Source organism: Capricornis sumatraensis, chromosome 8 (assembly GCF_032405125.1).
Source record: "Capricornis sumatraensis isolate serow.1 chromosome 8, serow.2, whole genome shotgun sequence".
Lineage (NCBI taxonomy): Eukaryota > Metazoa > Chordata > Mammalia > Artiodactyla > Bovidae > Capricornis > Capricornis sumatraensis.
In genome coordinates, this window is record NC_091076.1 from 91481604 (window position 1) to 91492701 (window position 11098).

General features: G+C 42.0%; 1 protein-coding gene across 3 annotated transcripts; it reads right to left on the reverse strand.

Moving 5' to 3' along the window:
- Positions 1–1285: 1285 nt before the first annotated feature.
- On the reverse strand, positions 1286–7677 carry LOC138082863 (keratin-associated protein 4-8-like). Of its 3 annotated transcripts, none has more exons than XM_068976284.1 (2): positions 7279–7677; positions 1286–1864 (listed from the first exon to the last, which is right to left on the reverse strand). In XM_068976284.1, the coding sequence occupies exons 1-2, from the start codon at positions 7675–7677 to the stop codon at positions 1286–1288; spliced, it is 978 nt and encodes a 325-aa protein (XP_068832385.1). The 3 variants fall into 3 exon arrangements, with proteins under 3 accessions (XP_068832385.1, XP_068832386.1, XP_068832387.1); XM_068976285.1 differs by lacking the exon at positions 7279–7677 and having other exon boundaries at positions 1286–1676; positions 1764–1930; XM_068976286.1 differs by lacking the exon at positions 7279–7677 and having other exon boundaries at positions 1286–1529; positions 1647–1930.
- Between the last annotated feature and the right edge of the window lie 3421 nt (positions 7678–11098).

Here is an 11098-nt window from a genome sequence, read left to right on the forward strand (position 1 = left end):
GGAAGTGAGCAGAAGTGGACAGCTGGAGAAATCAAGCTGGGATAGAGTTTCAGTGGACATCTAAGCATGGCACTGGAAAGGTCTTGAACATAAAATCACAGTCTCCAGGAATACCTAGGAACCATCACCACGTCTGTTTCATTGCTTTGTATCACCTGCCTGGCACTGAAGGTAGCCCCTCTATAAGGCAGAATACACTGAATATTCTGAATAGTAATAATAATAAACCAAATGTACTGGAGCCCTGGCTACCAGAATAAAGCAGAACTCTACTGTAGATGTAGGGGCTTCCAGGGTGGCTCAGAAGATAAAGAATCTGCCCGCAGTGCAGGAGGCCTGGATTCAATCCTTGGGGCACAAAGATCCCCCAGAGAATGGAATGGCAACCCACTCCAGTATTCTTGGCTGCAGAATTCCATGGACAGAGCAACCTGGGGGACTAAAATCCATGGGGTCGCAAAGAGCTGGACACAGCTGAATGACTAACATTTTCACTCTTTATATGGATGAAGGAATCATTGTATGTGACCCGAAGTAGAATATACATAGACTTTACTAAACTATCTATGCAATGCTTTTATAGGTGAAAAAACTCTGAAAGCTGGTATTGTTAAAATCATAAATTGTGTTAAGTCTTTTCAAAACTTTCCTCTTGTTAACATATTCATAGATGCTCTATCACTTCTGTTTAACTCCTTTCCCCGCTAATGACTAGAAAATGATTAATTTATCTGTTTTCTAGACATAAGTAGGCAGTGATCAATGTCATTTGACCTCTCTTGAAGGTTGATTGATTAATTAGTGCTGTTTCTCAGGTGCAGGTAAAATACAATTACTTTTGATCAAAATGTAAATGCTTAAACAAACAAAAAAAAAGAGTAACAATCAGATTCAATTCTCAGTTCCAGGAGGACATTTATTTTGGTTCATGGAAATAAGAAGACATAAGAAAGAATACTCAAAAGGTTCATTGGAATTCTATGTCAGAGAGAGAAAAATCGGTGGCCCCAGAAGTGATGGAGACAAATTCCTTAAGTACAAAAAATAGATGTGCTGAAGAAAAAGGGAGGAGTTTTTGGGAGACTGTAATTTCCTGTGAGATTTTGAGTGATCTCATTTAGAAGAGAGGCAGCTAGGACAGAAGTGAGAACATGGGCTCAATATGTCTGGTATTTGCTTATGAAATTCAAGAGACCAGTTCTCTTGAACCCTCCACATGTTAAAAAGAAGCTCTGCAACCGTGGGGAGGGAGAAAATGAGGAAGCAGTATGTTCAAAGCAGAGATTCAGCAGCAAGAGGAGGGACAGCACACGGGGCGGGGGCAGGTGGAGATGACACAGGTGGGGCGATAGCAAGTGGTGTGGCAGGAGACCCGGCCACACACTGGGCGCAGGCAGCAGCTCGGGCGGCAGCAGCTGGAGCCACAGCAAGAGGGGCGGCAGCAGCTGGAGATGCGGGGACAGCTGGGCTGGCAGCACACAGGCTGGCAGCACTGGGGCCTGCAGCAGCTGGAGATGCAGCATGTAGGCCTGCAGCAGCTGGAACCGCAGCTGGACCCACAGCTGGAGGGGCGGTAGCAGCTAGAGATGCAGCAGGTGGGGGGAGGGCAGGTGGGCTGGCAGCACACAGGCTGGCAGCACTGGGGCCTGCAGCAGCTGGAGATGCAGCAGGTCGGCCTGCAGCAGCTGGAACCACAGCTGGAAACACAGCAGGAGGGGCGGGAGCAGCTAGAGATGCAGCAGGTGGGGCGAGGGCAGGTGGGCTGGCAGCAGACGGGGCGGCAGCAGCTGGACACACCACAGCTGGGGCGGTAGCAGGTGGTCCTGCAGCAGGTGGTCTGGCAGCAGCTGGGGCGGCAGCAGGTCTCCAGGCAGAGACTTCGGCCACAGCTCTGGTCAGAGCAGATGGAGCCACAACAGGAGCTGACCATGGTGTCAGAGGGTGGAGGTTCTGGCTGAGTTTCCAGGAAAGTGAGTTTCTTGAGGCTGAGTGTCTCCTCTGCCCACAGCTGCCTTTATACCCTGCAGAAGAGCTGCTATCATGACATCATTATTTCCTCGTTATTGTTTACCCTCCTAGGAAAATTGATCATTTAATTACATAATTGTGTGTTTCTCATGCAGTATTACAAATTGGAGAAAATAAAACTTTTCCTTTTCCTGATATTGCTTATATGTGTCCAATTGAAAGCCATATCCAAATTCTCCTTTGTGGGTGTCAGTTTTGCTCTTGGTGTGTTCAATGTCTTAACAAAGCATTAGTCATATAACTCTAACATTTTTGTTTGAATGTGATATTCTCTCCTGTCACTGCCCTCTGAACATCAGAGAGAAAAAGTTTCTTATATGACTCATGTATATTTTGGTGTCAAGGGTAAGGGGAACATGTGCTGATAAGGTGAAGCACTGGAAAGGATATGGAAGGAAAGATGTTTGTGGGGAGGTTGTCCCACAAATAATAGGGATGATTGTGATACTCTGTAGGCATTTTGATGGTCAGGAAGATAGTTAGACCACAACAAAATTTCAAATTCTGTGTCTGTTTGGGCTTTACTGTCAGAAGCACTTAGCTATAGTCACAGCTTTTACGTAGAAAAAACACATTTTTACTGTGTCTCCCAGGCTTGGCAACAAGAATGGGATATTTTGATTTATCTTTTAGTTGTCAAACTTGTATACAGGATATTTCATTACAAAAGCATTCAGTAATTACAAACATGTTTGGAGTCATTAAGCCTCCAATAATATGGATCCAAGACATTCTGTTGAGTAGTAAGAGAACTTGACAGATAACTCCTCATCTTTTTCCTGTAGATACTTGAATGAGACACATACGTAAGAAACAGTCTGGCAATAGCTGAAAGAAGGGCTTCCCTGATGGCTCAGCCGGAAAGGAATCCGCCTGCCATGTGGGAGACCTGAGTTTGATCTCTGGGTTGGGAAGATCACCTGGAGAAGGGAATGACTACCCATTCCAGTAATCTGACCTGGAGAATACTATGGACTGTGTAGTCAATGGGATCACAAAGAGCTGGACTCGACTGAGCGACTTTCATTTTCAAAAGAATGACAGTTATTTTTTAATATAAATTTATTTATTTTAATTGGAGGTTAATTACTTTACAATATTGTGTTGGTTTTGTCATACATCAACATTATTAAGTCTTTATTTTTTAAATGGAGGATAAATCCTTTACAAGGTTGTATAGCTTTCTACAGTACAACAATGTGATTCAGCCATAAGTATGTATATATGTCCCCTCCCTCTGATCTGCCCTCCACCCCAATCCCATCCCACCCCTCTAGGATTTCATAGAGCACCAGATTGAGCTTCATATGTTATTTTTAACTGAAGAACTAGAATTAGCATGTATAGTATGTGGATATGTTCCATACATCTTCAATAAAATCTGAGGAATAATGATATTTATCATTTGTATTTACTGTGCATTATGCTAAATTCACTAGGCATTATGCTGAGTTAACTAAGCATTGTGCTGAATATCTTATATTTGTTTTGAATCTCTAATACAGCATATAATACAGTGTATATTCTTAATACTTCTTTAAGCAATAGGCCAAAGAAGCATAGAACTGTTCAGGAAAAAAGAAAAAAAACTTGTGTAAGATTAAACAGAAGTCAAGCTGTTTTAGGACAGCTGAGGAAGAGGTGGAGAATAAAGCTTGCAAGCCTTTGCTGAAGCCGTTTCATCTTCCTGGAATGTTTCATCTTTGTCGTTATCTTTGCAAACTATATTCCTCTATCAATACCCCAGGTTTCCCCTGATGCTTCCTCCCAGTGATTAACTACCCTGTTCAAATACAATTTGTCCCTGCATTGTGCTCTGAATTTTGCACTCTCTGCTGTACCACAGTTACTTTCTGTCATTTCAGTTCTGGGATGCAGATACCCTGAAGGCATGAACTATAAAATTTAATTGTGTCACTGAGACAGAGCACATTAGTGACAAATATTTGTCGAGTAAATGAAGGCTTTTGGATGACTTAAGGGTATGTAATGGTCCTTTAAAAAATACATCTGTTTTGCCTGGTTGAGAAAAGTGGGAGAAACATTCCAAACAAAGGGATCATGGTTACACTTGAGGAAAACCACATTTGCTCATGTGGCAAGCAATGTGTCACCTGATAAAACACATTTGTGGAAGTCCAAATTTGATCCATAGCGTGGATCTTACTTATAGGACACCATGGATACATGTGCTGTATAAACACAGAAACAGATATGATAGAAAAGAGGTGAACACGTATGTTGACACTGTTTCTCTTCACTTGCAGACATCCCAATTTAGCCCTCTTTTGTGAGAAGTAATCACCATCAAGTTAATATCAATCAGCTAAAAATACTTGCTGAACATCTATTGTCTTTGTTTGAATTGCACCCAAAGTAGATACTGAGACAAAGATGTGAGTGCAAGTAGTTCACTTGGGAGTGGGGGGAAATTCTGGGAGGTTCACATGAGGAAGTGGGAAAGCAAGGCAGGGACGAAAGAATACCCATAAGTCTGACTTAATAATGTGATTACCACCTGGGTAACTGGGGAATGAATCTGGGGCATACCTGAGGCTGGAGGCTATTCATCACCATGATTATATGTCTAGAAAATCCCAAGAATCACCTGAAGATTATTTTTAACAGTGAAGTTGGCTGACTTAGAAAAGTGATAGATTTCTTATGCACTTAGCAAGATTTCTTCATAAAAACTGATGGGAAACATGTATTCACAGTTCTCAACAATAAATATAAAAAATATGTAAGCAAATCTGTCAAATAATATACTTACCTTGTATTGGAGGGATGTAACATTGCCTGAAGGCCAAAAGATAATATTTGAATAAACATCAGAACAAAAAAATGTGCAACTAAAGCTAGGTTTGTGAATAAAGACATAAATGTGATGCAAATGTATTCAATAAGAATGTATCTCTGTTTGTATAAATAGGTTTTCAGTGGGATTGGCAAAAACTAATCATAGGAAACCCACTTCTGAACACATTCTTTTGTGTTATTTAAATTTTTAAATAAAGCAGATATTGATGTATAAGTGACATAAAGTCCTTAGCAAAGAATAAATGTACTGTAGATAAAATTCACAGTTGTCTCTACAGATTCATTTCCATAGGTTTTCTATGTTTATGTTTAAAGCTCCTACTTATTATACACTAAAGATGAAAAATAAATTTCAGTCAGTCTTACCAGCTCTTAGATTAACTGTTGTGAATTACAAATTGCTTTTCGGGACTGTTTGAGTTCCCTAGCAAGCAGACCCAGAGATAAAAATTAGCAAACAGGATGTTTATTGAGAAGTGTTCTTGGGATTAGCACTTCTAGAAGGAAAGGGAAGGGAAGTGAGCAGAAGTTGCACTGGAAAGGTCAGTTTTTTGTCTTGAACATGAAATCGCAGTCTCCAGGAATACCTAGGAACTGTCACCAGGCTGTTTCATTCATTTATATCATCTGCTTGGCACTGAAGGTAGCCCCTCTATAAGGCAGAATAAACTGAATATTCTGAATAATAATAGAAAACCAAATGTACTGAAACTCTGGCTACCAGAATAAGGCAGAACTCCCCTGTATATGTAGGAACTTCCATGGTGACTCAGAGATAAAGAATCTGCCCGCAGTGCAGGAGATCTGGGTTTGATCCCTGGGGCAGAAAGATCCCTGGAGAATGGAATGGCAATCCATTCCAGTATTACAACAGACTGTTTCCAAATAGGAAAAGGAGTACGTCAAGGCTGTATATTGTCACCCTGCTTATTTAACTTATATGCAGAGTATACCATGAGAAACGCTGGGCTGGATGAAGCACAAGCTGGAATCAAGATTGCCGGGAAAATATCAATAACCTCAGATATGCAGATGATACCACCCTTATGGCAGAAAGTGGAGAAGAACTAAAGAGCCTCTTGATGAAAGTGAAAGTGGAAAATGAAAAAGTTGGCTTAAAGCTCCACATTCAGAAAACTAAGATCATGGCATCTGGTCCCATCACTTCATGGCAAATAGATGGGAAAGCAATGGAAACAGTGGCAGACTTTATTGTTTTGGGGCTCCAAAATCACAGCAGATGGTGATTGCAGCCATGAAATTAAAAGACGCTTACTCCTTAGAAGGAAAGTTATGACCAACCTAGACAGCATATTAAAAAGCAGAAAATTGCTTTCTCAACAAAGTTCCATCTAGTCAAATCTATGGTTTTACCAGTAGTCATATATGGATGTGAGAGTTGGACTATAAAGAAAGCTGAGCACCGAACAATTGATGCTTTTGAACTGTGGTGTTGGAGAAGACTTTTGAACTGTGGTGTTGGAGAAGACTTTTGAGAGTCCCTTGGACTGCAAGGAGATCCATGTAGTCCATCCTAAAGGAAATCAGTCCTGAATATTCATAGGAAGGACTGATGTTGAAGTTGAAACTCCAATCCTTTGGGCATCTGATGTGATGGACTGACTGACTCATTTGAAAAGACTCTGAGGCTGGGAAAGATTGAGGGTGGGAGGAGAAGGGGACGACAGAGGATGAGATGGTTTGATGGCATCACCAACTCAATGGACATGAGTTTAGGTAAACTCCAGGAGTTGGTGATGGACAGGGAGGCCTGGCGTGCTGCAGTCCATGGTGTCACAAAGATTCGGACACGACTGAGCGACTGAACTGAACTGAACTGAAAGTTGATTAATTTGTGTTCTTTGGCAGGTGCAGGCAAAATACAATTACTTTGGATCAAAATGTAAATACTTAAAGAAAGAGAGTAACAATCAGATTCAATTTTCAGTGCCAGGAGGAGGACATTTATTTAGGTTCATGGAAATAACAAGACATAAGAAAATCACCAAAAAATCTTCACTGGATTTCCATGTCGGAGAGATAAATTCAGTGGCCTCACAAGTGATTTAGACAAGTTCCTTAAGCATGAAAAATAGATGTGCTGAAGAAAAAGGGAGGACTGTTGGGAGAAATAATTTGCTGGGAGATTCTGAGTGATTACATTTAGAAGTGGGGGAAGTTTGGAGAGAAGTTAGAACGTGTGCTCAGTATGCCTGATGTTTACTTATGAAATTCAAGAGACCAGTTCTCTTGAACCCTCCACATTTTAAAAAGAAGCTCTGCAACCGTGGGAGGGAGGAATTGAGGAAGCAGTATGTTCACAGCAGAGATTCAGCAGCAAGAGGAGGGACAGCACACGGGGCGGGGGCAGGTGGAGATGACACAGGTGGGGCGATAGCAAGTGGTGTGGCAGGAGACCCAGCCACACACTGGGCGCAGGCAGCAGCTTGGGCGGCAGCAGCTGGAGCCACAGCAAGAGGGGCGGCAGCAGCTGGAGATGGGGGGGCAGCTGGGCTGGCAGCACACAGGCTGGCAGCACTGGGGCTTGCAGCAGCTGGAGATGCAGCAAGTAGGCCTGCAGCAGCTGGAGGCACAGCTGGAAACACAGCAGGAGGGGCGGGAGCAGCTAGAGATGCAGCAGGTGGGGCGAGGGCAGGTGGGCTGGCAGCAGATGGGGCGGCAGCAGCTGGACACACCACAGCTGGGGCGGCAGCAGGTGGTCCTGCAGCAGGTGGTCTGGCAGCAGCTGGGGTGGCAGCAGGTCTCCAGGCAGAGATTTCGGCCGCAGCTCTGGTCAGAGCAGATGGAGCCACAACAGGAGCTGACCATGGTGTCAATGGAAGGAGTGGTGTTCCACAAGTGGGCTTGCAAGAGGGTGGTTTCTTGTTTTTGACTGTTTTCTTACCCCTGTCTCTTTTTATACTCTGCTTTTAGCTGGTCTTACCATGAGCAATGCTTTTTCCTTGTTATTTTTCCTACTAGATAATCAACTAACATTAGTACTAAGTTCATAATTGTGTTTGTGAAGTTAATTATGCCAATATCTAAGCATCAATATCTAAAGCCTCATTTCCTTTTTCTACTGTTATAATTGTTCTCTTGTTTCTAATCTTGTTAAACCGTGTGTAACCACTTTGTTTTTCTTCCTCTAATGTGTCTTCTAAGTTGGAAATATCATGTGATATTCTATCACTGAGTTTTTATGTGTCACTTTTTTTCCTTCTTTGTGTATAACTCCATGATACTACTTTGAGAATGGCCCTGTCTCTTTTTATGTCAAAGTGGAAATAATGCACGCTACTGACAGGTAGAGTGCTGATAAGGAAATAAGAGGAAAGACTCTTGTTGGAAGTTTATGTACAGTGTGGGGAGACTGTGGCGGGGAGGTAGGCTTATTGACACACTTTTGTACAATGAGAGAAGACTAGGATGTGTTTCCTGGCTGATTAGAGAGTCAGGGGGTTACAAAAGACTTCCAGTCTCATTGTAATGACTATCCCAAGAGTTAGCTTCTAATTTTCCCTTTTCAGTGGTAAGAACTTTTCCCTATAGTGTGCTAAAAGCAAGTGGGTTTGACCTATCTTCATAAGCCAACATATACAATGAATTCTGCATTATACAGAAGGTTTCATTTAAAGCATCTTTTCCTAGTACTCTTTCAAAATTTTGAATTCAAGTCATTCTGGTTAAAGAGGCTATAAATAGGCAAGCCTTGCTTTTTATCCTCCTGCTCAAGCTTAGTCACTCCATCGTGTTCAACTCTTTGTGACCCTTTGGACTGTAGCCCTCCAGGCTCCTGTGTCCATAGGATTTTCCAGGAAAGATTATTGGAGTAGGTTGCCATTTTCTTCTCCACGCTCATTATCCTACAGACAGTCAAATATGTTAAAAGGCAAGATTTTGACAAGTAGTCAAAACACCAAAGCATGAGTTTCCAAAATAAGCATTATGTGTTTAAAACAAGATAAGCTGGGAAATTGGGATTGTTATATATACACTACTGTATATAGACAACTAACATAAGGAGGACCTACCGAATAGCACAGGAAACTTTACGCAATACTCTGTAGTACCTGAAAGGAAACAGCATCTAAAAAAGAGTGGATATATGTGTATGCGTGGGCTTTCCTGATGGTTCAGTTGATAAAGAATCTGCCTGCAATGCAGGAGACCTTGGTTTGATACCTGGGTCAGGAAGATTCGCTGGAGAAGAGACAGGCTACCCACACCAGTATTCTTGGTCTTCCCTACTGGCTCAGCTGGTAAAGAATCCACCTGCAATGCAGGAGACATGGGTTCGATCCCTGGATTGGGAAGATCCCCTGGTGAAGGGAATGGCTACCCACTCCAGTATTCTGGCCTGGGGAATTCCATGGACTGTATAGTCCAAGGGGTCGCAAAGAGTTGGACACGACTGAGTGAATTTTACTTTCACTTTCATAAGTGTATGTGGAACTGGCTTACTTTGCTGTACAACAGAAACTAACACAATGTAAATCAACTATACTTCAATAAAATATTATAATAAAAATATCCTGGGAAAACCTTCTGCCCAATATATTGGAACTAATGTTTCTTTTTCATAATAGTTATAGATCCTTGGCCTTAGCTTAAACAGTTCTGATTACTCTTTTTTAAAAAAATTTTTATTTTTACTTTATTTTACTTTACAATACTGTATTGGTTTTGCCATACATTGACATGAATCCACCACGGGTGTACATGAGTTCCCAAACATGAACCCCCCTCCTACCTCCCTCCCCATAACATCTCTCTGGGTCATCCCCATGCACCAGCCCCAAGCATGCTGTATCCTGCATCAGACATAGACTGGTGATTCGATTCTTACATGATAGTATACATGTTTCAATGCCATTCTCCCAAATCATCCCACCCTCTCCCTCTCCCTCAGAGTCCAAAAGTCTGCTCTACACATCTGTGTCTCTTTTGCTGTCTCGCATACAGGGTCATCATTACCATCTTTCTAAATTCCATATATATGTGTTAGTATACTGTATTGATGTGTTTCTTTCTGGCTTACTTCACTCTGTATAATTGGCTCCAGTTTCATCCACCTCATTAGAACTGATTCAAATGTATTCTTTTTAATGGCTGAGTAATAATACTCCATTGTGTATATGTACCACAGTTTTCTTATCCATTCATCTGCTGATGGACATCTAGGTTGTTTCCATGTCCTGGCTATTATAAACAGTGCTGCGATGAACATTGGGGTACATGTGTCTCTTTCTATTCTGGTTTCCTCGGTGTGTATGCCCAGCAGTGGGATTACTGGGTCATAAGGCAGTCCCTGCAATTTTTTAAGGAATCTCCACACTGTTCTCCATAGTGGCTGTACTAGTTTGCATTCCCACCAACAGTGTAAGAGGTTTCCCGTTTCTCCACACCCTCTCCAACATTTATTGCTTGCAGACTTTTGGATCACAGCCATTCTGACTGGTGTGAAGTGGTACCTCATTAAATCTTAAAATATTATTTTTGCCTTAAAATTATATATTTTATATTTGTTATTTCTTTCTTTCCAATAATATGTCATCTATTAAAAGGCCAGAATAATGCCACAAATAAATAAAACAAGCATTACATACTTTTAATGAAAAATGAGATAATATAGATGGCTACTATATATAAGTGCTTGCCATGTGCCCAATATTCTGCTGAATGTTTTGCAATTATTATCTTGATTTTTCTTCTCAAAGACGCCATGAGGTACTTGGAATTCTCTATGCGCCCACATAAGAATGAATGAAGGTTGCAAATCCTATAATATTAATCATCTATAAAGTATGTGTATGTGTGCATGAACACTCAGTCTTGTCCAGCTCTTTGTGACCCCATGGCTGTAGCCCACCAGGCTCCTGTGTTCATGGGATCCTTCAGGCAAGAGTACTGGAGTGGGGTGCCATTTCCTTCTCCAGGGGATCTTCCTGATCAGGGACTGAGCTACCTCTCTTGTGTCTCCTGCATTGGCAGGCAGTTTCTTTACCAGCTGAGCCACTGTGGAAGCCAGTCTATGAAGTATTCTTCTTCTTCTTTTGCATCGCTTCAGTCATGTCTGACTCTGTGCGACCCCATAGACGGCAGCCCACCAGGCTCCCCTGTCCCTGGGATTCTCCAGGCAAGAACTCTGGAGTGGGTTGCCATTTCCTTCTCCAATGCATGAAAATGAAAAGTGAAAGTGAAGTCGCTCAGTTGTGTCTGACTCTTCGCGATCCCATGGGCTGCAGCC